We start from the raw sequence: 27,731 nt of genomic DNA on the forward strand, positions 1-27,731 counted from the left end.
GCTTCTTTCTCTGGCCAGCTAAGAAAAGTGAGCAGGAATGTACTTGCTTACTCGCTCTCTGCCTGACAAGCAGTGGTAGCCATTAAAAGACGGAGAGCAATGACAACTGATGACCATGCCAGGGAGAAAGGAGACTCCCTGGGCGAGGGCGCTGGTGGAGGATGCCTGGCCCAAGCACCTTCCAAATCTGGAACCAACGCTGGGCCCACCAGATGTTCAAAGTACATGGACGGAGTAACGGTCCTTCCACATTGCACATAAGAAGCATGTGTCATCAGAGGCATGTGGTGATCCCATTTCACTTTCATAGCTAGTAGTCTTCAACAGAATCATCCCCCAGGAATTCCAAAATTCATCCTCTGAAAACACCAAAACAACAACAAAACCAGAGCAAAGCTGTTGATCATGACTCCATATTGTGGCAGCGAATTCCACCAGCTAATATTGTGTGGGGTACAAAATTACTTCCTTTTGCCTCTCCTTCCTTCCTCCATCCTACCATTGGGCAACACTAAATCCAAGAATTATGGGGGATGGATTGGCTGTTAGATGAAAGCGAGTGTAATTTATTCTGACAGCCCTTTATGTCCTTAAGAAATAGCCTGGGGAAGAGTTTAAATTCAGCTCGGAGACCCGTACAGAAGGAAGTGCTTAGCCATTTCACTCCTCTAAATTCCCTCTGGGCTATTCCACCATCACCACCTCATCACAGGACAAACTTTCTTCCTGCTTCAATTAGTCCCACAGACCCCGGCTTTTGGGATCAAGTATTTCACTGTCTGAAGAGCCTCATCCTGAGTTCTGCTAGAACATGAAGAGATATTGAGAGTAGTTTTACAGAGAGATATTTATGGGCATCTTTGTGTAATTGTTCTCCTGGGGAGGAGGAATCCAACCCATCTTGCGGGGAGGGGTGAATTTTATTCCTGCAAGGCAAAGATGATTGGAAATATGATTTCCATCCCTGCTAATCACATCTCAGCAAATGAGGAAAGGGAAAAGAACAAGGAGGTGAAGGGCTCATCTCTTTCTCTCCACCACCACGATTCTGAATTCCCCAGAGGCGATAGTTTTAATGGAGAAGATTGTACTGTTCTGGGAACTTGACAGTGCTCTCACTTAGTGGGTAAACCTTTCACCTCACTGGACCTGCTCATAAATTTCTCATCCTCTCTGACAGCCGAGTTCCTTCCCTCCCCGGCCATCATTCATGGGTGGATTTCATTGGTTGAGAACATAAGAGTTTTGCTGGGAAGCAACCAGTTCTCTCAGTGGACAATTAGATACCTCTGGGAAGCCCACAGTCTGGGCACGGAGGCAAAACCAATTCTCCTTTGCTTCCCAACAGCAAGGATGCCCATTGAATCCGGCCATGCCCAGGGCCTAGAGTCGCCGAGGCCAATATTATGGGACTCTCCTCCAGAAATCTGTCTACTCCCCTTTCAACCCAAACCAGCGGTGTCACTGCTTCCGGCAACCAGTTCCTTGAACTTTGTAGGAAAATTCTTTTGTCTGCCCTGAGGCTACTGTGAATTAATGTCATCCAACAACTATTGAGTTTAAAGTGGGAGAAAAACACGCATAATTTTTAAATTCCAGTCATGTTCACATTTACTGCTTTTTCCCCTTGAACAAAACATTTTCCTCATGGAAGAAGTAATCCAGCTTCCTGATCTTTTTGGTTGCCTTTCTCTAAACCCTTTTTCCATACCTATAATATAATTCGAAATGGAGAGATATACATAATGGGTTCATCACAAAGTGTCCACCCCACAAATTTGTATATGGATGTTATGCTGCTAGTCTTATTTCCAGTCCTTTTCCCAATAATCCACTGCAAGGAATTTGTCTTTTTCATAGCTGCCACACACCGGTTTTCTTTTCATTGAAGCCACCACTATCTCCCCAAGAACATCCATTCCTGCTTGGCCAGAGCCCATTCGAACCCTCTCAAACACGCTGGGGTGTTTTTGCCCCAGTGTGGGTCACCTTGCATCTACTTGCATGGAACCCATTTCCCATTTTGCTACCGGTTCATCTAGATTAGAGTTTTCACAGTCCATTTGAGTCATCATCATTCTAAACAATTTGGTCTCATCCAGCAGTTCACTGTTCAATCCCCCCATCGTGAAAACTGTCCATTTATTCCTACTCTGCTCACTGGTTCCTGTGGTTTTAGCAGTTACTAATCCATAACTATGCCTGTCGGCTTATGCCACAGTTGCTAAGTTTACTCAGGAGTCTTTGAAGAGGGAATTTGGAATGCCAAAGTAAATTTTACTGAAGTCCCGCATTAAAGGGTTCTGAGTAGACTTCACTAAACTTACTTACTAAGTCTACTTTGGAAGCGTAATCAAAGTATAGAATTTGTTCCACAAAAGCACTATATTAGGGATGTCTCTCATCCTCGTGATATGTCTCAGGCCACATCTTATTTTGTATGCATTGGAGCATCAGAAGCTGTACTATAGAAAGTCAGACCTTTAATTCATCCATTCCAGAATTATCAACACGGACTGACAATCACTCTCCAGGAATTTTTTCTAGTCCCACCTGGAGTTATCCGGGACCTTTTAAAATATTTTGTTGTATCTTTTCAAAAGATCTTGCTTTTCCTCTTTAAGCAAGTGCACAAAGGCGCGTACTGATATAAAAATAATTCGTATAAAAATAAACATTGCATTAATAATAGATGAGAAGAAGCAATACTAAAATGGACAAAACAATGTAGTTTCAAACAGCCAGTGGCTGGGAGTATAAACATGGTTTGAACTGCTATCTAAAAGTGGGGGGGGGGGCGGTGACAGACAAATGTTCCTGACATAGTGATTCCTAAACTAAGCTGGACACAAATTTGAGCCAAGAAATGTCTGGGCAGGCAGCTCTTTTAGCACGGTGAAGAAATTCTCAGATCAGTGTGTCTAACTAACATTTTGGCTGCCCTATTCTAGGCCACTGAACTTTATAAATAGTCAAGGGCAGCTACTGCATACAATACATCACTCGAATCTAACTTGGATTACGAAAACCTGAATTACTGCAGCATCTTTACATCTCTGGCCAGTTCGGAGAGCAACCGCTGTTGCATGTTTATAATCCACTCAGGCCATGTGCTCAGATATTCATAATGATCAGACGAATCCCTGTTTTTAAAAAATGAAGGGGTTCCTGCAAGATTGCCCTTTGTTGATCACCTGGCTTTCGTTTTTGCCCCTGCAACATCCTGCTTTTATCCGCAGTTCATCCTCAAGGATGGCCAATACTCTGCCTTCGAATCTGGCCGGGTCCCTTTCCCACCCGCACCCCCACTCCTAACTGGGATCCACAAGGACACTCCTGCCTCTGAAGCAGCTGCCCCGGAATGATTTGCTTGCACGTGGTCCTTGAGCAACCGCCGTGCCTCACCCCACCTGTCTTGCTCCCCTTTTGCAGCCAAACCTTTTCCAAAGGCCTCCTCCCCGGGCCACAGTCCCTCCAGCAGTTACGTGAAGAGCGCTTCGTCTTCATCCACAGGCTTCGACTACTGCCACGACGCCGAAGCCGCGCATATGGCCGCCACCGCCATCCTGAACCTCTCCACACGCTGCTGGGAAATGCCTGAGAATCTCAGCACCAAGCAGCAAGACCTTCCCAGCAAGGTGAGTGCGAGCCGAGCCGCCATGTTTGGGAGACTGGGGTGAAGCACTGGGGTGTCCTTATTTATTTGTCTTGTTTGTTTGTTTAAAACTTTTCTGTACCTTCCCATCACAGACCTCTCGGGACAGTTTACACCAGATTAATAAAATAGAATAAAAAACCGAAATATGAGAAACAGTATCCCGTGTTAAAATATAAAACCACTAAATAAAACAGGTTAACAATTAAAATATTGGGAGACTAAAAAGGGTTTCGCCTGACACCGAAAGGAAAGGCACGGGATTTTAGATGCCCACTTTAGAGTTTTCCATAGCTGGGGAGCCGTGAGAGTGACACATTCCAAGGAAGTCGGCTCCTGAAGCTTGGCCTGAACTGGTGAACTTAGCAAGCTTTATACCGATCAGATGTTCGAGATCAAAAGCTGCATATTTAAAGCACCTGCAAACCAACTTCCCTGTGGTGGCGCCTCACCTATGGAATGCGCTCCCTAGAGAGGTCCGCCTGGCGCCATCATTATATGTTTTTCGGCACTAGGTCAAGACCTGTTTATTCAATCAATATTTTAATATGTATTAATTGGATTTTATTGTTGGTATTTTATTGGATTTTCAGCCAGCGTGGAATAGTTAATTTATTTTATTCTGATTAATGTAAGCCATCCAGAGACGGAAGTAATGGACGGCATACAAATTTTATTTAAAAATAAACCTGGAAGTAAACATTTTGAAGCACCAGTGACATGTGCTCAGCATTGTGGTTCCCAAGATAGCCTCACACCTTATTCTAAACCAACTGAAGTTTCTGTACATTTTCATAGCCAGTACCATAAAGAATGCACAACAGTATTGGAACTTGAACTTTACTAAAACATGGGTAACTGTGGAAGTGTTGTATTATAACTTTCCGAAGTTGTGTTAATGGAATTCCCCCATGAAGATCAAGTATGTTGCTTGCTGATGTTCTTAGCCCTTCTTGGACAGCTTTTAGTCAACTTTGGTATGTCAGCTGCAGCTAGGGATAGACGGACTTCGATAAACATGTTGCATCTGGGTTTCACAGATGTTATTCATTTACTGACAGAATTGGATTTTCTGCAAATAGGTTGGTATATATTTGAACAAATTCACACTTCCAGAAATGCACAAATTCCCCCAAAATATACATTTTAACACTTTGATATGTTGTGGAGGGTGTACATTTTTGGTCAATAGTTTTGTTTTTGTGTGTTTATAAATAAATTTACATAAAATTACAGAAAGCAGAACAGTCTTTAAATCCATGGGATCCGTTAGTTCAGGAAAAGTGGATCCACTGCATAATCCACAGGTTGGGGCCATAGAAATCCCAACACATTGAATCTGTTACAGATTTCTCTCACACCTCTAGCTGTAGCCTCTATAAATGATGTTGACTTGAGGAGACACAAAGCTGGATTATATTTGCTTGACTTTAGATGCCAAATTTGGTTATAGCCTTTGAGCTTAAAAAAATCAATACTTTAATCCTTTTCTGTCAGTATCATAGTGATTTGAAACAAAACATGTTTGTAGTAAACGCAGGAGGTTAGTGTAATCAGATGTTCACCAAAAGATAAAGTATTCTTTGGAACAGGGTTTGTTTCAACTTTCCTCCTACCCCAAGGTGTGCGTGGGATGGTCCCTGACCGCCATGTCACAGGCCAAAGACCTCCTGTAGATACTTGGTATCCAGCTGCACAAGGTCATCCATGGACAACTGATACAGTGAACACCACATGGAAGTTCTGGCTGAACTGGCAGCTTCGTGTGAGCCTCGTGCAGTTGGTTAGTGTGATTTGCATTTGCACAGCGCTGTACAAGTTGTGGTTGTGCAAGTCAAGGGCCTCTCATGTGACAGTCCCACACAGAAGCACCAGTTCATCCAACACATGTCCCTATCAAGTTTTAAGATTCCTGCTTGCCAGGAGCGCCTGCAAGCAACTGCAGGGGGTCCACTCGGTATCTGAAGGAGATCCAAGGGGGAGCAAAATCCCACTGAAACCAGACCTCAGGTAGACCTGTCGCTTCCGGGTCAGCCAGCAATCCAGTCTGGGGGGGGGGGGGTGCACGCCACGCGATGCTGAGAAAAGAGGCCAAGTTTGCAGAAGCGGGGGTGGAAGCGGCTGCAGGCAGGCAGGCAGTCACATCTGCTGTGTCCAACCTTGCAGTCCATGGACATCGAGGTGGATGAGAACGGGACGCTGGACTTAAGCATGAACAAGCACCGCAAGCGTGAGAGCGCCTTCCCCAGCAGTAGCAGCTGCAGCAGTAGTCCCAGCATCAAATCCCCGGATGTGTCCCAGCGCCAAAACAGCAACAGTGCCACGAGCAGCACCATGACCTCACCCCAGTCGAGCCACACGTCCCGCCAGGATGAATGGGACGGCCCCATTGACTACACCAAACCAAATCGACAGCGGGAGGAGGAACCCGAGGAGGTAAACGGCGACAGGCGCGAGGGCCCCCGAACTGGGGGCGCAGTGGAAGAAATGCGGAAAAGCATGCCTCGTGCATGTGAGGCTGAACCAATGACCTCTCCCTTTTAGCTGTAGCCAGATAACCCCGAGATCTGGGGCATGATGGAGATATCCCTCCTTCTTTGAAAGCCAGCAGCCTGATAGCTTTTATGCTTGCTGGTGGCAGAGGACCAGCATTCCCGTAGCCAATCCGGGAAGGTTATGAACCTCTTGAGGGAAGTAGGCTGGTAGCCCCTCTTCTGCCCTTGTGATACATTTTGTAGGGAGCTAGTAATTGCTCTGCAAAGCTCTTGCTATGAATCCAATGGTATCCTATGTCATAAGAGGGCAAACGCCACCCTTGGCTGCATAGCCAGAAGCGTGTCTTCTAGATCGAGAGAGGTGTTACTGCCACTCTATACGACCCTGGTGCGCCCGCAACTGGAGTATTGTGCTCAGTTCTGGGATCCACATTACAGGAAGGATATAGCCTGGTTGGAATCAGTGCAGCGAAGGGCCACAAGGCTGGTGGCTGGATTGCAGGGAAAGCCGTATGAGGCGAGACCGAGGGAGCTGGGTCTTATCAGCCTGGCGGAGAGGAGACTCCGAGGCGATCTGTTGGTGACATATAGGTACGTAAAGTGGTGTCACACGGAGGTGGGTAGAGACCTGTTCTCCCCTGCAGAGGAGGGCAGAACGCAGTTCAATGGAGCCCAGCTCAAGGAACCAATGTTCATTTTGGATGCCAGGAAGCACTTCCTGACAGTCAGGACCCCAGAGTATGGAATGGGCTTCCATGGGAGGAGGCTGAAGCCGCATTGGTGAAGGCATTCAAGGATAGGCTGGTCATGCACATGGTAGGTAGGGGTCAGACTAGCTGGCTCGGGAGGCCCCTTCTGACGTGCTCTGTTTCCATGTGTCTCTGTGTCTGTGGTCTTAGAGACCACCTGGTGACGGGTGGAAGATCACTAACAGGTATTAAAGAATCGCCTGCGGTTTTTACAGCCTGCTACCAAAATGGTTCTGTGGACGGCTCTGCTTGTCCACCACTCCTACAGATCCTTTGCTCATCTCTTGCAGTCAGAGCCTGCAGTCCGTTCGTTCGCCTCTTCTGAAGCAGATGATCAGGAAATACCTGAAGAAACTTTTGAAGAAAGGAAGTATCCTGGGGAAATCACCTTAACCAACTTCAAACTTAAGTTCCTTTCCAAGGAGATCAAGAAAGAGCTTCTTACGTGAGTTTTGCCACTTGGGCTATTATCTGGGAGGGGTAAGAAGAAAGAAATGGTTTTGCTAAAGGGGCAAGGGGGAATTCATCAAGGAAAAATATTCAAGTGTGTTGATGTTTCAAACTGTGGGGGACTTATTTAATCCAAACACTTCAAAACGGGAGTTGTAGAGATGCTTAATACTTCAGCTATTCCTGATTTTGGAGATGAATTCTCATTCCCTATAGTCTCCTGAAGCTGTGTCATGATTAATGGAGGTGGGGGGGGGGGGAGAGAAAGAGAGAGAGAGAGAGAGAGCGCAACCAAAGCACCAGAATCTTAAAGTGGCTATAAAAGCCAGACTTTCTAATCCAGTGGTGGGGAAAATTCTTTTTTTCTAAACAGATCACGTTGCTTGGTTCTTTACAAGCACTCTGTTGTTTCCTTGGAACTTCGTTGCTGAAGTGCCCCTGTTTGGGAAGCATCCTTCACCCGGCACCATTGCTCTGGCCCTCCAAGTGCTACGGGGTAAAGAAAGCGGATAAACTGGGGACAGCAAAGGCTTCTGTGTACCTGCATGGTTGTGTGATTCACTAAGTAGTTCAAATTTTGAAATTCAGATGGTGACATGTAGGTTTTCCAAGTGAAACTGGAGAATACGTGTATTTCCCCACAATTGAATCTAGCTGTAATCTTGGATACTGGCACATGCCAAGTAAATCGCAGGGGGAAAGGGAGTCCTACCTCTACGTTTCACTGACCTTCATGAAAGTATTTGAAGGAGAGAAAAATAGTTGTAAGAGATTTTGTTCCCTCGAGTTTTAAATAGATAGCAAATGAGAAAATAAGACAGTTGCACCAATACTTGCAAACTTACACAATGCCATCATTTACAAGTATTCCCAGATGTGTGCATTAGTTTACAACCTAAAACTCAGTTTGAACTTGAAAATCTGGTATCTGACATTGACTCTGTCTCCAAAGTCTGCTCCTCAGACCCATCTGACCTGCGCCTGAGCCTACGATGTGCGATTTCACAGGGAAATGCATTTCCAAATTTGGTGACGGGTGAATGTGGGGGCCCCAAATAGACAGCAAAGTAGAGTAAACATTACCAAGTTCAATAGCAGTATCGTGAGTCCTAATGCTTCACAGAATTTTATCTTCTTTACAGAAATGATATGAGAGGCTATTTATTGTGTTGGTAGCCCAAGTAGTTTTCTTGGTACCTTTTGTGAAAGAATGGGTCGTGGCAGTGCTTTGCAGGCCAATCGTCCAACCAAATCCTTGACTGCCTGGGAACACAAACAAATTCGGGATCCTGTCGGCACTCCTGTCAGGATTTTTAGGACTTGCCTGAAATGTCCTTGCCCCTGACCCCCAGCGCTGCGTTAATAGTCTTCCCGGGACGAAACAAATCCCAGAAATGGCTGAAACAGATGCACACATGAGAACATTCTGCCTGCTGGCCAGGGTACAAGCGGCCAAGCGGAAGCGGCACTGCCAGAATGTTCCGTCCTCCTTTTAAAGTGTATTGAACAAATGACCAAACTAGTCATTTGGTTAAACGCGCTGCAAACCATGTCTCAAATCAACGTGGTTGTCTTTAAATCAGCAGCTGCAGAGGAGGTCAATTTTCACTGGGCCCACACTGGGCAGGAAGGAGAGTGTAGCCCTCTCTTTTCAGATCTGTTTGGGCTGAACTAAAATCCCCCAAGCGATTTGCCCTAGAGGAAAACTCCCTTTGTTCCAATAGCAGGGGTGGGGTGGGGATTCCCATTGTGCAGATTTTGGGTCCACACACCCCTGCCCGCTATTCATTTTTAAAAGGAGCAGCTATAGTTGGTAATAACATTTACCATGCACCAAGAGCTGGGAGAACGCCGCTCTTCTGCACTGCACTAGTTCCCTCTCAAGGAGGCAATTCACATCTCTGAATCCACATGCTCCTTATTAAAGATAGCCTCCTTACACGAAGAGGACTATCATGGCTGGGGAAAGGGCCCTTTGAATCCTCTGATATAACTGAATCTTATAGTACTCATGAGGCTAGAACGTGTGGTCCTGAGCAGTGCCTGGATGGAAGGTCACCCATAACCCCCTGAAAGTTCCCAGAAGGAGCAATCCTCTGGCCCTGAACTGACTGAGGATATTCTGGATTCTCATCTCTGAGGTTAGAGACATCACTCCAAAGCTTCAGGGAAGGGAATCAGAGCTTTCTGATGCCAGCTGTCTCTCTGAGATCAGAAACACAATGTCAGAGGCAGCCGGGAGCGGGCATTTCAGTGGGAAGGGAGAGGAGACTGAAGAGCTCAAGATACACGTGACCATGAGACTCCCTCTCCTCCATTCTGAAATGGTGAAAAACCATTTTTCTGGCCAAAATGCAGCACACAAGGATCAAGCTGGCTTGCACTGTTCTTCCTGCCCTGCACAAGATGCTCATAAGCCTCAAAGTCCAGGGACCTGGGAGCACCAAGAGTGCAACCCTAAGTGAATTACACAATTTAATATAATAACAGCAAAATGCTGATTTGTGGGCCCATGAATGGAGGACAAGATGTAGGTGTATAGAAACATATCTCACCACTAAGACATCTCGATTTCTCCTTATGTCAAAGAAGTAACCTGTTCGTTAGCCAATGTGTAACAAGGACACCAACGTGTAACAATAAAACACACATTTTAAAACTCGGTGAGAAAATAGATGTTTCTATTTTCACCAGTATTGCTATATCGTGAAATGGGGAGTCGTCTTCTTTTAATCCCATTTTAGTAACCGTATGAGCCAGGGTGGGGATTGAATTTGGGGTTGTCTTAAGTGTGATGATGTGAGTCCTTCACATTCGAGGCTCTCCTCGCAGCCTGCGGAGCTGGAGGAAGGTCCTAGGGCTGGAGAGGACTTGGTCGATGGAGTCTTGTGTTGGGTCTAGGAAAGTCAGTGCCTCAACTCGTGATGGCTACTGAATATGTTACCTTCTGTGTCAGAAGCAGTATATCTCTGAGCACACCTGGTGGAGAACAGGAGCAGAAGCGCTGTTAACTGTACTTGCATCTTCCTTGCGGGCTTCTGGTTGGCCACTGTGCAGGCAGAATGTTGGACCAGGTAGGCCTTTGATCCACTCCAGGATAGCTCCTCTTGCGTTCTTACGATTGTGAGTTAGGAAGAGGAATGTGCCAACCAGCAATCCCTGAGCCATTACCTGAAGACACCACTTTTGTGTACATCTGACCCTTGAGAAGGATGGCTTTCTTGAATCGGCATGGACCTTCTTACCGTACCACACCATGTAACAGGAAAGGATGCGTCTCCTACCTCCCTTGGGAAACTCACCAGGTTCCTAGAGAAACCCCCAGTTGCTAGTTTGGCTTCTCAAAGGGGCCTCCCAGTGCAAAGGTGGTCCTCATTGCACCCCAAGAAATCAGACGAGTAGGGATGTCCACACACATGGTGATCCTTAGGGATGCACAGAGTGATGCGCCGGACAGGAGCAAAGGATAAAGCTAAGTGAAGAGCTCATCTGCCAGGAGTCCGTGGCTCTTCCTGTCCCCCCATAAATAGTTCTGGCCAGAGGTGCCATGTGCTCTGCCTGTGCACTTCTCAACTCTTTGGTAGGAGTACCTTACTACAGCTGCACAGAGTCCGCTCCAATACGCTGTGGTATTTTGGGGAATTTTAAGTAATGAATAGCTGCTAACCCAAATGCTGCCACCAGATAATCTATGGCAGGTAGGTAGCCCAAAGCCAGTGCTAGGGCCTGTGAGGGCCCTTAGAGCCCCACGAGGCAATTTGGCCATCACACCCACTTTTTCATACTCTCTTGCATCTCCCCCGCCTGCTCTGGACCATCTTTCCTCCTCCATTGCTTAACTCCTGCTCTTGAATCCTTGCATGGCTGAGAAGCTGGTCTAACTGGTCTAATACCTCAGGGGACTTGACAATGGATGTCTGCATAATTACAGCCCACCTCTCGCTTTGCTCACCGCTTTTTTCATGGAAGTGGTGGGACCACTAGAGAGGCTCGTCTCTTTCGCACCGTCCGAGTGCTAAGGATATCGGCTATGTTTGCAATCTCATCATAGCCACGGTCTCATCCTGCGTGCTGTGGGAAGCCGCAGTGTCTCAGTCTCAAGATACCCACAGACACACGCAGATCCTAGCAATAATATGGGCCTGTCTTACATGCTGTTGTGAAAGCCTCAGGTGAGGTACAAGGAGCACTTTGAGGATGCCCAGGTGTGGCAGGAAGGCTGCGCAACTGCCAAACCGGGTCCTCCAAAAGGCCGAGAGCCAAGCTTTCAGGCATAGAGCATGGATGTGGTTATTGACGTGAGCCGCCCCGAGGCTTCTGCGAATGGGGTGGCAAAGAAGCTTCCTAAATAAATAAATAAAATAGAGCAGTTCTGTCGATAAAATGCTCTTTGGAAAGAAAAGGCCAGAAATGTGAAGTCAGGCAAGATGAGATACTAGCGATCCATTCGCAGAACTCTCATCTCTCCCATTTCTTGTAAAAAGCGGCTCTGAGCAAAGCTTATTCTTGTGAGTCCCATAAACTTGTGGCAAAGGACTGGGATGCTGCCTTTTGCCCTGTTTGGAAGGGTACACGTCAGCTCTCTCAGATAGTTCAAACGTGACAACACACACTCAAGGGCTGAGTGTGAATTGTCATCGAACCATGGGTTGTTGTTGAAACGTGCATTGTCATGACCTCTAAACTCAGCCAAGATAGCTAACTATGGTGAGCAACCCACAACTTACAGCCCAACAGCAATATATGGGGTTCCTTTCATGGGTGTTCGTAGTTAACAAGTTATGGCTTGTCAGTGCAGCTGCATTCAAAGAACACACAAGAACCTGGGGCTCAACAACAGCCACACTCGAGCCTGGATGGCCACATGTTCTCTGAATCCAAAGCAACGTTAAAAGCTGATGGTTCTCATCAGGCAAACAATGAGAAGACGGGGGTTAAACCACATCTCTCTGCGTACCACAGTCCTTATCTGATTCATGAAGTCCCACAGCTGCTTTTTACAAAAATTCAAGAAGCTGGGAGACCCAGCCATGGATCTCCAATATCTCATATAGTCTGGCCTCAGGTAGCTGCCCCTTTTCTTTCCAAAGGGCAATCTATTGACGGAATTGCCCTATGCTGGCAGTATTGCAAACCTCCTAGGAGAACCCCCTGTGTTTGTGAGGCTTGCAGAGAGAGATATTCTCTGGGAGGTCTTTTCTACAATCCAAGTCAGATTTTTCTGAGGAGGAGGATGAAAGTTTGTTTCCCAGGAACTCTTTGGAGGCAGCTCCCTCCATCCAATTTGCTTGGTTTTGACAGGTGTGTGGCAGGGATACAATTGAGAAACATCGAAACAGAGCAAGTCAGAAGGGGTCTCCCGGGACATCTAGTCTGACCCCCGGCTCCAGCCGGCTCCGCTCACGATATGCCCACCATGTGCCTGTGCATTTAGGCAGGTTTGGGGGACAACCTTTGATTCTTCACTACCCTCCCCCATTGTTTCAGACTGTAATAGTGTGTAAATATTATTCAGGGATGAGGAACTAGTTTGGGGAGGGGGCAGATGACCTCTGACATCCCCCCAGACAAAATAACACCTTCCATCCACCTAAAGAATCTTGGGCACAGTGTCCTTGCCGGCCTCGATCTTTCTCCCACCTGTGGCAACACAAGGCAGAGGAAGCTAGCAGGAATCCCCAGTTTTACATTGAATCTTTCATCCAAGATAATTTGGATGAAAGATCAGGGTATGGGCAAGGGGAGTTCCACCCGTATTTTTGAGCTCAGGATGGCTCCGCAGGCCAGAAGTTCCCCATCCCTGATTAAGGCCAAAGTAGACTTGATGGTTACAGAAAATTTGTTCCACTATTTATTTCCTATAAACCTGAACATTTTTGGTGATTTGAAGAGTATTATGGGCAGATGGGGACTGCAGGTGGCGCAGTGGTTTAAACCGCTGTGCTGCTGGGCTGGTTGATCGAAAGGTCGCCGGTTCGAATCTGCACAACGGGGTGAGTTCCCGCTGCTCCGTCCCAGCTCCTGCCAACCTTGCAGTTCGAAATGCAAGGAGATAAAAAGGTACCACTTTGGTGGGCAGGTAACAGCGTTCCGTGCACGTCGTTTTTAGTCATGCCGGCCACATGACCACGGAGACTGTCTGTGGACAAGCGCTGGCTCCCTCGGCCAGGAAACGGAGATGAGCACCGCCCCCTAGAGTCAGGCACGGCTGGACTTCACGTCAAGGGGAAACCTTTACCTATGGGCAGATGGGAAATGGGAAGTTGAACCTATTCCCTAATCACTCAATTTAATATGCTCCCCCCCCCCCACACACACACACCCTTGGTGAGATTTCAGGCTGAGAGCTAACTCCAAGGAAAGGGACACACACACACCCCAAAAAAGGAAAAACAAAGGAGAATGAAAGTAGTAATGTCAGTCTTGGGTAGGAATGTGAATGCACAGGATGGTTAAGCTTCTGGACATGAATGCATGGCCAGATACTGTGTCAAACTTTTTGCTCATCTAACCTGGACCTCTGACATAAATTTTCCCAGTCCTCTGAGTGGGGATGTGGGAAGTGAGCTCAATACCTTCTACAAGCAAAGCAGATATTTCCCCACTGATCTGCAACACACCCTTTTCTCAGTCACGCCCAATCAACCCGTTCTTCCATCTTGTAAGAAACTGGCAGGATGAGACTGGTTCCTGCCATTGTTACTCTAGAGTCACACTCTTTGTGAGTTGTGGTAAACAACTGAATTGTACTTGGTGTGTATGTGAAAGACACATATTCATTCTGCTTCAAAAAGACTGCACTTACCTGCATTTCGAAACTGGTCTGAAATCAAGTGAATATACCACTTATTTCTGCTGCCAGAGAAATGCTGGTCCACCCACCCAGCTCATGCACTTTGCTCTGAAATATCCATGCAATAAAAGGTACATGGAAACAAAAATCTTATCAGCCGCAAACAACATGAAGGTCTTATGTACCGGAACCAATAGAAATTGCCAGTTTTACTGCAGTGAACTCTTTAAAATTATAGTATTAATATTCTCTGTTTTTAGTTTTTACATTGTATTTTTTGATCCTGCAAGCCTTCTAAAGACTACTTTTGGGAACTGAAAGCCAGGATACAAATCATTTTATAAATAAATATTTTTGTACTTTGTGCACAATAAAGCTATTACTAATTTACAGATTCAGTGATTGTCTTAAAGGGTGTTGCTTTCTTTTTCGTTATTTGTAAATTTGGGGTGGGGGGATTATGCCTGCCTTTTTGCAAATTTGGAATTACAGGTTTGGCGGCACTTGGAGAATGCAGGAAAGAAAAGAAAAGAAAAGAAAAGAAAAAAGAAAAGAGGACTTATGGCAGTGTCTATAAGCCTTACTAGCAGAATAAATGCCTGAAACATTGATGTTTCAAGGCAGCGCAATCAAATGGATTGGCTTTGGATGACACTTGCTAATGGGCAGCATTTATACAAATTTAATACATAAATACATAAATAGACCTGCTATGCTCCATTGGTTATGGAGCCATGGAGCTTGCGATCCTCCGTTCCAAGACACACGTATGGAGCTTGGCCTTGGAACGTTTAAAGTAGCCGGCACCAAGCCCTTGCACGTATTAAGCCGTGGCCATGCTAGTCATGTGTGGTGCAATACCCAGAGGCCACCACTAGGTGGAGCCTTGGGCTCGGGAGAGCTGCGCAGGTTCCTGAGCCCCCTTCAGGGGTCCCCTGAGGACTCGGAGTCCAGCTTGACGCAGGTTTTAGATCTGCTTGTACTTCCACGGCGATTCATGAACAAGCCCACCTCCTAGCATTTCTGTCAACCAAGTGGAGGAATGCTTCCCAACTTTACTCACAGGAAGCAGACTCTGTAATTCCCATCATGCGCTTAATCTGGTGCTGTGAATTCAGATCCTCCGGCCATCTTGAGTGTTTATTTTCATTTTTCAGAATCTCAATATTAATTACCTAATTACGGATATTCGTATACTGCTCTAGACACATTCCCAGAGAGGTTTCCGTGATGGGGAAGAAATTCAGCAACGCTGTTAAAAATAACAAATATAAATATAAACTATAACAAGGTAGAGCAGTTCTCGAAGCAATAGTAAAATGGCCAACGGAATAAAAAGACTAGAAAGCTTGGAAAATTGAAAAGGTCTTTGCCTGGCACGGAAAGGCAACAGTGTAGTACTTTTCTGGGTGAACAGGTGGACTTTTTGGGGGAAAGCACTGCAAAATTAGGGGGCCAGACAAAAGGACCCCACCTGGTAGCCAGTACCTCGCCTTTATGGAAGACCTTTACTGATGATCTTAAAGCACAGGTAGAAACATACGGGGGAAGGCATTACTTCAAGTCCTAAGCTATACAAATCATGCACACTGGAACGTTTATTGGGTTGCCTCTTAGAATGGTGCTCAGCCAATAATTGCCCACTTAATACGGGGGCTTCAGTGTACTGTATTTAACAAATATAGAGACAGACAGACATATAATATTGCTGATTAGATGCCAAATCCCTATCTTAGGAATAGGGCAATTTCTATGAAGGGGCTTCTGGAAATCCCTCCAGTAATTTTTTCTCCCAACTTCTGTGGAAGAAGGATTTTCTTCTCCCTTTTTATATTTTTTACATATGCATGAATCTTACTGGTTTCTTTATTTTTTTTGCCACTCACGTTTTTTTCCCCATAATTATTTTTGTTCAGTTGTCCTACCCCAGGCTGTGATGGCAGCGGACACATCACGGGGAATTATGCTTCTCACCGCAGGTTAGTTCACCTTACCTACCCTACTCTTTCAGGTTCTGACAGTCTCTTAAAGATCTCTTTAAAAATAGTGTGGATACTTGGTCCTATTCCCTCTTCCCCTTTCTTTTACCTCCCCTACTTTATTTTTTTTTTAGCTTACCCAAATATTCCATCTCTTCTTTTTCAGCCTTTCTGGTTGTCCTCTTGCTGACAAGAGCCTCAGAAATCTCATGGCTGCTCACTCTGCTGACCTCAAGTATGTTTGCACTGATTTAAATCTCTCTCTCTCCTTTTTGCTACCAATCTGGCTTCTTCCTTCTTCTTCTTTTCCTCTGCACTTTTCCTTTTAGAAAAAGCCAATCAAAACCTGCCTGTCAATCAAATTTTGACTGAACTTGTGCACCAAATGGGCTCTATTGGGTTGGGAGAGAAACGCTGAAGAATATTTGGCTGGTAGGAAAAATTGTCTTGAAATTTCCAGACCGATCCCTTGGCATTCCAGGCAGATTCTTATTGGCAATCATGAAGATATGCTATTCCCGTTTTCCTCCCTCTTCTCTCTGTGATCTTCTAGAGATTGTGACACTGACAATAGTTTCTTCAGATAAAAAAAGCAGCACCTTTTTTGTTAGCTGGGTGGATGACCTATCTGCCACTGGCTGAGAAAACAGTAGAGGGGGATTTGCCTTCGAGCCCTCTAACAGGGGACCTCGCCTCACCCTCTCTTGCCTGAGGAACAGCTCTGTGAGCCCTGAAAGCTTGCGTCAGTTCTCCCAAATGACATGGCACTGTTTTTTTTGTCATGTTAACAAAAAAGTAATTACCGCTCGAACCTTCCCTACACGTTATACAAAGTCACTATCCTGCTGAATCAGGTTAATTGCACTTGTAATGTGTATTAACTTTTAGGCAGAGTTCCATTGCAGAAGAATTTTAATGAGTATTTGAAAGCAAGAGAGAGAATAAGAAATCATTCCTTGTTAAAGGATGGCTCTAGCAGGCTCCAGGAAGCCCATAAAATCAGACATTTGGTAGTACTTCTATCAGTAGCGATTTTCACCTTCACATGAACAGTTGCTTTACGTATGTCTAAGCGGGAGTCACTTAACACGGCTACTTGGGGGCTTATTTTCCATCCATTTTGACAGTTGTTGTTCTTCAGCCTGATATGAATATCCATCTGGGTGAAGCAGCTATCCAGCCCTTCTGCCACGAGTTTCGCTCATGATCGATTATTCCATCAGAAATTATCCTTATAATATATTAGCCCTGGCATAATAAATTACAATTTGGGCTGGTGTTGGAGTGGTTGAAGGACTTATACCCCCTTAATATTCAATCTAGGCAAGCATGGAGAACAGAGTCAGCATGGATGGAGAATGGATCTAAAAAGTGCACATGTGAATCAGTTCCCAGACAAGAGTTCAGGTGAAAATGACCAGAAGCGCAGAACAAAGAGGAGCATCTATGCTCAGTCTACTACAGAGGATGAATGCTTCCTCTGGAAACAAAGCAGAGGAGAGCTATGGTAAATATTCATCCACCCTAATCCTAACCAGGCTTACTTGAAAGTAAGTACCATTTGGTGGGATTGGCTTCCAGGCAACTCTTCTGGGAATGCAACCTTCAAAATAGACTTCTCTTTGAGGAAAGATGATGTATACTTTCAATTTACTCCTAAAGTATGTTGGGATATTGCAGAAATGAGGGCCCCACTCCTGAACGATCCCCAAAAGTATACATGAATACCCATTTCATGATCGTGATCAATGTGTAACGCGCAAGAGGAGCTTTGCCGCAGGCCAGAGCGTGCCAAATTACTGCTCACTTTTGAGCACGTCCCAGTGTTGTTTTCCTGTTCACAAGAGCAGCATTTCACACACTGTGTACATTTCATTTCCCCAGAAAGGTAAGTTCTTTCCAGACGGGTGGATTTCTCCTCTTTTTGACCCAGTGGTGTTCCACACAGTATTCAATAGCACTGAGGGGGAAATGAAGTATATCACAATTCTGTGCACATCAGAGTTCATTCATAAAGGCTCCGATTGTTCCATAACTCTCCCCATCCCTAATGCTCATAATTGCAACATGATGTGGTGACTTGTATGTGTGAACGTGCCATCAGATACCATAAACGGAACTTTCATCTTCAGCACAAACACAATATTTTCCAGTGATGCCGGTTCCCTCGTTCAGCTAAGAGTCATGGAAGGTTAATCGGAAGTTGTGAGAAATCAAGTGATGTACTTGCATGGGGTAAATTGGTCCTAACACAAATCAAGCCCCAGGAGCTGCCAAGTGTCTTAATGAGGCGTTAATTACTCTAGAAGATTTGTGAACAGTTTCTAGAGAAGCCTTAACGGCTGTTAAAGAACTGCAACTTTAAGGAGTTAGTGTAAGGATCACGGGTAAATGGAGCAGTTCCAATTTGAGGGCCCAAATTACTATTACCCTCAAGCCTCACCCTGTCCTGAAGATTCTGGATGCGATAACATATCAGCTTTAGAGGGGTAAATATTTTATGATGTTTCTAGAGATCAAGTCCCAGAATAATTAGCCAGGTGTCATCTGCTCCTCTTCCACTTGCAGCCTTGTGAGAAATATTTTCAGTGCACCGTTTTTCCTGCTAAAATATTCGTGTATTAAGGAAAGTGAGGCTAGTGTCCTGACACGACTGTTCTCATTACAAAGCTGAAAGTGAGGGGTGAGGGGGAGGTGTTTGGATAAAATAAGAGCAGACCTGAAACTGAACTGCACTAAACTCAATTTCCCACCCTTCCTTGGAGGATGGGAAAGATTTAGTATTTTTTTCTTGAGTTCAATACAGAGTTCGTTGCAATGCATTTTCCTGTCCTTAGAGGTATGACCTGATTCCGGGGCTGTCACCTTGCCTCTTTTACTTGCATCAGAAGCAAAGGAAGGGTTCCTAAAATCTAAAGGATCTGGCCACACTACTAGAAGCTAAACCTGATGACATTCTTGGTTAAAAGGAATCATCTTCCTCATCATCTTCAGCCTGGGAACCTCGGATGTTATCTCTATATATAGAAGAATAGACTTTGGTCTCACCTGTTGACTCACTGATGTCAATGCTATTTCTGCAACAGAGAGAAAGCTAAAATTGGGCACCATCAGTCAGACCTTGATTTTTGCAAAACGCAGAGCAGGGCATCTGACTCAGAACATCCATCAGCCCCCCAGGACAGAGGAAGCCAAGACTGCAGCCCAAAACAAAGGAAATACAGCAGATCTGCAAACAGAGCTCCCAGTGTTTCTATCTTTAGGTGCCAGCGGCTGCAGCCTTCCTTCCCGCAGCTGAATTATCACATCCCCAGTCTAATATTTGTTGGCCTCAATGGAACATGCAGGTGTATTTCTTCCCAGCAAGGCATGTAACTTTTTTTTTTTTGAGGAGGGGGTGTTGTATCAAAGTGGAGAACTGGTGAGGAGGTTAACCTCCAGCAAACCCTAGTCATTGTGCCACCCCAGCCAAATTCAGGGGTCTGTGTGAAAAAAGAAAGATCAGAAAATCAAATCTCCACTCATCTGCTTTGATCTAGAGATCAATTTGATTCTAGAGCAGTTCAATATCTATCATTGTTTTAATTTCTTCAGAAGGAACCACAGCTCAGTGCTAGAACATATGGTCCTCATGCAGAAGGTCACAGGTTCTGTCTCTGGCACCTGCAAATACAAAAAGAATCCTGTCGTATGTGATAGAGAAGCCCTTTTTCCAGAGAACTTTTACCAGTCATAGATACTTGGCTAGAGAGATGAATCATTTGACCTACTAGAAGGCAGTCTTTACTTTCTTAAATGCAGCCTGTCAAATATGTGGTCCCAGGTTGTTCATAATGCACCAGCTAGGTCAGACACTTCAAACAGGCTGTAGAAGCCGGCGATTTATGGAACTGTGGCTGAGGCGCAGGCTTGGTGTTGATGCGTCATGATCAGGCAGAAAGGTTTGAGTGTAATCAAATCAAAGAGTGGAGCGAGTTCAGAGGTACTGCTGTTCAAGGCTAGTTGATCATGCAAAACAGAGCTGTTGTATTTATGGTGGCTTGATCCTTCACATCTAGCTATAAATCACGAGTGACAAAGCACCGGTATTCCCACCTCCAGCATGATTGTCAAGGGAAAAGGTTATAGAGTAATCGCTGGGAGAGCAGATTCTACTATCTGCTTCATTGGACGAGGGAGATGGACAGCGAAAACTCCAAATTTTCCTCTGAGGTCCTGTATTAAGATCTGGGAAGCGCAGAGGTAGCTGCAAATCCTAGGAAGTATTCGTGACATTCACATTTTTATATAAATTATAGCAGGGAAGCAAAAGGGACATGGGACAATAGCTGAATTCTTCATTCCAGCATAATTTCTCACCCTCATTTTCACCATGTTTGCCATTTCCATTCTATAGCACCATGAAGTTGAAGTGAAAAGGAATAGATATCCACTTCTGGTCCTGTGTTTTGTTCCTGTTTTCTTTTCTGTGGTGCTGGTTGATCCCTGGAAAGATGGGATTTTGCCTGGAAATCCACATGAGTTCTGCCACGTCTTCAACAAAATAGTCTCCAAGCATCTGTGATGCAACAGCTGATTGCAGAAACACAGATTAATTCATGCTTCCTTTTCTGTAGAATCTGAAGGCAACCATGGGGGTAGCCATGCTGAAGTCAGCTGGATCAAAGAGATTTGCTTCAGTGTTAAAATCTGTTTCCAGTTTCCATCCTCAGCTACGCCTTTTTCTCTTCTCAGGTGCCCAACTCCAGGCTGTGATGGCTCTGGCCACATAACTGGAAATTATGCATCGCATAGGAGGTGAGTTGGATGTGTGCTTGGGGCAGCAAGAGGAAAGTGAGGGATAAGGAGGTTGGAAGCGCTCTGGGAGAATAGGAGAACATGAGAGAGGCAAAAGGATTGATTGACTGATTGGTTATATTTATATCCTGCCATTTTTTCCCACAAGGAACCAAGGCAGCTTAAGTAATGCTGTCTTCTCCTCTCCCTGTTATCCTCACACCAACCCTGTGAAGTAGGCTAGGCTGAGTCAGTGGCCCAAAGACTAGTGTGGATACTTCAGCTGGTTCAGAATAGAGCTGTCAGGATGTTAACAGGGACCAGCGGGAATTCACATATAATGTCGGTCTTCTGCCATCTACACTGGCTTCCAGTTGAAGTCCAGGCCCAATTTAAGGTGCTGGTTTTGACCTATAAAGCCCTAAACGGCTTGGGTCCTGGATACCTGAAGGAGCGCCTCCTTCCTTATGCACCTGCCTGCCCCTTAAGATCTGGGGTGGAAGTCCTTCTTTGGGAGCCCTCCTTGAAGGAGATTAGGAGGGTGGCTACCTGGAGAAGGGAAAGGAAACAAACTCATATTGTTCTTTTAACAAATATGTAAACCGTTTAACAAATTGTAAACTGTTCTGAGAGCCGTTTGGCTGGTGCAAACAGTATATAAAAGTTCTGATAAATGAACAAACAAATACGGGTGCAATCCTATGCAAGTTTAGAAAGAAAAAAGTCCTACAAATCAGTGTCCCCCATCCAGCATGGCTAACTGGGCAATGCTTGGAATTATAGGATTTTTTCCCATTTAAACATGTGTGGGATGTTATCATAAAATTTGTCTCCAAAAGCCAACTTGAGAATTTCTGATTAGTCCCATCCTAACACACTTTTCCCCACAATTTTCTATTTCCCACTATTGTTGGGGGGCTTGTGGGAATGGATGCTCTGAGGCTTGTACAGGGGGGAGGCCTCTGAGATCAGTTTTTAAAAGTAGAGAAAGGGGAACATGATGAGGAGAGAATAGGGATTACTGGGTGGAGGAATACAACAAAGAGAACCATCACAATGTAATGCCAGAAATATTTCAGAAAAGATTACTATCCCCAGCTAAGTTGTTCTCATTTTTTTCATTTTTTCTTATGGTATCTGGGCCCTGGGGGAGGATAGTCTATGTATTGAAATATGTATATACATGTGTATGTTGTGTATATACATGCACATTTTTGAAGCAATTTCCTTCCAATTCTATAGCTATTTCTACTCGCTTGTGCCACAATAGACAAATTGCAATGTATTCATAGAACTCGGCAACAAGTGAGCTCTACTTTCATCTCTTTAATCTGATTTTTTTTTAAATTCCCAGAATCAGATTAGAAGCTTTCTCTTCAACAGAATAAAAGACAAAAGGGTCAGGTTTTAGCTGACGCAAAATTCCTGTTAATAACACCACCTATTTATGAGTTCTATTATCTTTTTCAAACATTAATGGGGACCTCACAGGCTCCCATCTGAACAGTTCCATTAAGAGCTGCCGTCTGCTGGCAAATATCTTCTTATCTAGACACTATTAATTGCAAACCATCTCCCCCTCAAAGCAAATGGCTGCTGCTTCTTTTTCATTTTTTCCTAATTTTCACCAACACTTCTTTCCCTTGTGAGGTGTGAAAGCAGAATAATCAAGATCAAAGCACAGGCAAGCAAAGCAAAGGGAGAAATGGCAGGGAAGTTCAGTAAGGCGGAAGGAGCTTTTATAGAAAGCTGCTGTTGCGCCGTGGAGAAGGTGCAAAGGTTCCATTTACAACTCGGTCATGGACTTACTAGGTAGCCCGAAACTCTCACGGTCTCAGCCGTGCCACCTGCAACACTGAAACGAGATACTGGATTCTGGAACCATCTTACAGGGTCCTGGCAATTATTACTGAGATAACCTTGCCTAAAACACTCCGAATACTCAAAGAAAGGCACCAAGGTTGGTTGTGGTGACTCAGCACCTTACATGGTTGTGGTGACTCAGCACCTGCAGGCGCCCCCATTCAAGAGTGCAAGCGCTCATTTGAGCTGCTTAGTGGCTTATCAATGTGAAATAAATAAAATAATAATAAAAATAATGCCGGGTACAGCAGTGCCCACTGGTAGTTGCTACCACCGAGAGTAAAATATATCCAGTCTCCTCTCTGCACACGCACCACCCCCAAGCATTATCAAGCCCTTGGGGACACCTGACTAAGGATCCCACGGAGGTCCTTTGTGCTGGGCTGCTTTGGAACTCACCTGTGTCCTTAGGGGAGCACAGGTAGGTTGCAGGTCACATGCAGCATCTGCCTGCAGCTTGAGTGTTGAAACTACATTGCATGATCCTCTCGCGAGGCTGCTCACTTTCCTTCTAAGCCATTATCTGCATTTTGCTTAAAACAGGCTGAAAGATTTGCTAAGGGTTTGGAAGGGACTTGCAGAGGTGGGGAAAGGGTTTGTCAGATTCTGGGCACAAAGCCGTAACTAACTAAAGCAGCAAAATAGTGCAAAGGGCAAACGAAAGAGGAAAACATGGTCTGGCTTGCACAGCCCTGGACTAAGTTGTCAACCTGGCTCCTTGGAGACCTGCTTTGTCTGTGGCAAAGTCCTCCTGGTGCTTCCACCAAGCTTCCGTCCTTTGGTTGAGGAAGACCCATGGGCACCTGTACCAGAGGAACCTTGGGGAATCTCTCCTGGGCCTGTCTCAACCTCCCTTACATCTGGGGTGATGCTCCTGGCACCTGTGCTAGAAGAGAATAACCCACAATTCTCCCTGGAGAAGAAAGAGGGAGGCAAATGTGTGAAGTGAAAACTAAAGGCATCTTAAGATGTAACGAGCAGGGAGGGGGCAAACTTTGAAAGTGAGAATTGCCACTTGGAACGAGACGTGTACGACGCAACAAGTAACGTCAGGTTTTACATGAAGCGGGAATGACATGGTCACAACATTGATTCAGCGGAGTGCTGAATTAGCTGTCAGGGTTTGTACCACACAACAGACCATGGGGGGTGACAAACCACAGTGGATTGCCGTGTTGTGCGAACCTGGACAGATTTCTGGACAAATGTTTAACACAAGCCTCCCCCAGGGTTGGTGCTGTGCAAGAATGGAGTGCTCTTGATTCTGTGCACCTGAAGAATGCAAAATATATCGGAATAAATATATTTATGTGGACTGGAAGTTGAGCAAATTCCCATTATTCTAAATGAAAAGACAGAGGTTGCAGTGCAAGTGCAGGTGCTGGCCATACCAAAAAGGAAGAAGTGGCAGGGCCCAATAATCTTTTGAATACAGCAAGGAGAGGGAAAGATTCGGAGATTATGCCAAAGAATGAACATCTCCGATGCAAAATGGAGATAAGCAGGAAGGAGGAGGGCTTAGATGGGAAGATTATGAGCTTTTTAGATCTGCCAGCCTCAGACAGTTGGGGGCTTTCAATTCTGATATTTGACATCCACACTTGGCTCTGTTGAAAAAGAGCAGAAAATTCCTTGGATGAGGCCAAGAAAATGTGAGCTGAATCAACTGTGGAGACAGTTTGCCTGAAGGGTGTTATTTTCTTTTGGTACCCTATTACACTCTCCAACTTTATCTCATCCCTCGCACTTTATCTAACCTCAATCATCTTTTCCTACCCTGAGTGCTTCAGACAGGGCAAGCTCAAAGACAAGTAGGGTAAGAGGTCAACTCGAGACCCTGGATGATGTCCTGACAGACCAGATTCTAAGGATATCTCGGGGGAGAGACACAGCAATTATGGGAGATTTCAATCTCCCGGATATTGGTTGGGAGACTCACTCGGCGGTGACAGCCAGGTCACATCGCTTCCTAGAAGCTATAGAGGGAGGGTTTTTTACTCAGAGGGTCCGAGAGGCGACGAGGGGGGAAAACATCCTTGACTTGGTCTTGACCAACAGGGAGGAGCTGATAGATGAAGTACAGATTAGGGGAGCTCTGGATGCGAGTGATCACTCCATCCTTTGCTTTGAGATCAGGGGACTGGGGACGTGCAGCAGGTCGAGCATTAGAAGCTGGGACTTCAAGAGGGCCAACTTTGGCCAACTGAAGGCCAGACTGGGGAAAGTCTCCTGGGATAGGTTACGGGAAGGTAAGCGAGTTGAGGAGGGGTGGATGGCACTCAAAAGGGAGGTTTTGGAGGTGCAAGCCTTGACGATACCCCTAGTCAGTAAGGTGGGGAGGTGGAGGAGAGTGCTGCCATGAATGTGAAAGGAGGTGGTTAGAGGGATTAGACGAAAGAGGAACCTCCGTAGGAAATGGGTACTGGGGCAAATAGACCAAAGGGTATACCAGGAGGAGGAGGCCCGTTGCAAAAGGATTCCTCACAAGGCTAAGGCTGATTATGAGCTGAGACTTTCCAAGAATATCAAGTGCAACAAAAAGGGCTTCTTTCAGCATGTAAATAGGAAGAGGCAGGGGAGACAAGTGGTGGGACCACTAAATAAGGAGGAAGGAGATCCAGTGACTGATATGAGGGAACAGGCACAGATGCTAAATGACTATTTTGCCTCTGTGTTCTCCCCAAAGCAGGACGGGGGATATCCACATAGGAGATTAGATGAGGCCGGGGACTTAGGGGCACAGATTAGAGTCACTTGCCCTTGAAGTTGAGGGGCTCCTCAGGGCATTGGACATTACAAAGGCGCCAGGCCCTGACGGGTTACACGTGAGAGTACTTATGGAGGCCTGCAGGCCTCCATTTTTGAGGACTCATGGAGAACGGGTGAAGTTCCAGAGGACTGGAGGGTGGCATCAGTGGTCCCAATTTTCAAAAAGGGTAGTAGAAAGGACATGGGGAATCACAGACCGGTTAGCCTTATGTCCATTGCAGGAAAAACAATGGAAGGGCTCATAATAGAGAGAGATCTAGTGATGCTAGATAGGGAAGGGAGGCTGACAGCCACACAACACGGCTTCTGCAAAAACAGGTCCTGCCAGACAATTGTGGAATTCTATGACAAGGTTTCGAGATGGCTAGATGGAGGGGATGCAGTGGATGTGGTTTACCTGGATTTCAGCAAGGCCTTTGGCAAAGTGCCCCATGATATCCTGGTGGAGAAACTGAGGAGTTTTGGGATACACCAAAGCACTGTCCGATGGATTAGGGCATGGTTGACTGACCGAAAGCAGAGGGTAGCCATTAGTGGGGAATCGTTGGGATGGCGGCCAGTGACAAGCGGGGTCCCCCAGGGCTCTGTCCTGGGGCCGATCCTGTTCAATCTTTTCATCAGTGACATGGAAGAAGGGGTGACCTGTCTGCTGATCAAATTCACAGATGATACTAAAACTGGGGCAGTGGCCACAACTGAGGAGCAGGTACTCCAGATCCAAAAGGATCTGGACAGACTATGGAAGTGGGCAGGAGACAACAGGATGGTGTTCAATGTGGATAAGTGCAAGGACTTGCACTTGGGGCATAGGAATAGGTGTCATAAGTACAGGTTAGAGGACAAGTGGCTGGAGAGCAGCACTTGTGAAAGGGACCTCGGGGTGTTGGTTGACTGCAGGTTAAACATGAGTCAGCAGTGTGATGTGCTGGTCAAGAGGGTGAATGCCACCCTTGGGTGCATAGCCAGAAGTATGGCTTGTAGATCAAGAGAGATATTACTTCCACTCTATATGACTCTGGTGCGCCCGCAACTGGAGTATTGTGCTCAGTTTTGGGCCCCTCATTACAGAAAGGATATAGCCAGGTTGGAGTCAGTGCAGCGTAGGGCCACAAGGTTGGTGGCTGGTTTGCAGGGGATGGGGTATGAGGCGAGACTGAGGGAACTGGTTCTCTTCAGCCTGGAGAAAAGGAGACTCAGAGGGAATATGTTGGCGACATACAGGTATGTGAGAGGGTGCCACACAGAGGTGGGTCGAGACCTGTTCTCCCCTGCAGAGGAAGGCAGGACACACTCCAACGGAGCAAAGCTCAGGGAGCCAAGGTTCCATTTGGATGCCAGGAAGCACTTCCTGACAGGACCCCGAGGGTGTGGAATGGGCTTCCACGAGAGGTGGTAGAGGCCCCATTGGTGAGGGTGTTCAAAGATAGGCTGGACATCCACATGGTAGGCATGTCATGAGCGGAGCCGGCTGGAGCCAGGGGTCAGACTAGATGGCCTAGGAGACCCCTTCTGACTCGCTCCGTTTCTATGTTTCTACACAAAAGTTTACATAAAGGTAGAGAAAGTGAATAGGGAGCCATTTTCCTCCTTCATGATACTAGAACCCAACAGACCATCCCATGATGAGATTAGTAGGAGATTCAGGACAGATAAAAGGAAAGAATTCTTCACACCATACGTTAAATTATGGAATCTGCTGCCATAAGAGGTTCAGTGCACACCAACTCGGGTGGCTTTAAAGAGAGGATTGGACAAATTCATGGTAGAGAAGGCCATCAATGGCCACTAGTCCTGATGGCTAGAGATACTCCTGGATCATCAACTTCCATATACCATTGCTGAGGAACATGTGACATGTTCACAACTCCTACTCGTCAACTTCCCCTGCTTTCTGGCTGACCACTCCAGGAACAGAATGGTGGGCCAGCTCATCCTTTGGCCTGATTCAGCATGGCTTTTCATAGATTCTATGAGAAAATAAGGCTCCTGAGATATGTTGAAAGGCTGAAAGTGTGATGTCCTTTCTTCTTTTTGAAAATGTAGTCTATCAGGCTGCCCTCGTGCCAAGAAAAGTGGAATCAAAATCACCCCCACAAAGGATGACAAGGAGGACCCAGAACTGATGAAGTAAGTAAGCAAACATTTCTGATCGGACCTCCTAAGCTATCTGATGGTGCATGTCTTATACGAAATGTGGATACG

General features: G+C 45.8%; 1 protein-coding gene across 1 annotated transcript in view; it reads left to right on the forward strand.

Annotated features, from left to right (window-relative positions):
• MYT1 (myelin transcription factor 1) overlaps window positions 1-27,731 on the forward strand; it is a 98,209-nt gene that overhangs the window by 50,457 nt on the left and 20,021 nt on the right. The window contains exons 12-18 of the mRNA XM_044455149.1: window positions 3,433-3,638; window positions 5,822-6,091; window positions 7,190-7,344; window positions 16,059-16,121; window positions 16,288-16,356; window positions 20,856-20,918; window positions 27,573-27,656. Coding sequence (XP_044311084.1) covers window positions 3,433-3,638; window positions 5,822-6,091; window positions 7,190-7,344; window positions 16,059-16,121; window positions 16,288-16,356; window positions 20,856-20,918; window positions 27,573-27,656 — 910 coding nt within the window. The remainder of the gene's footprint in view (window positions 1-3,432; window positions 3,639-5,821; window positions 6,092-7,189; window positions 7,345-16,058; window positions 16,122-16,287; window positions 16,357-20,855; window positions 20,919-27,572; window positions 27,657-27,731) is intronic.

The sequence above is a fragment of the Varanus komodoensis genome, unplaced genomic scaffold (genome assembly GCF_004798865.1).
Source record: "Varanus komodoensis strain SLA01 unplaced genomic scaffold, ASM479886v1 scaffold8, whole genome shotgun sequence".
Lineage (NCBI taxonomy): Eukaryota > Metazoa > Chordata > Lepidosauria > Squamata > Varanidae > Varanus > Varanus komodoensis.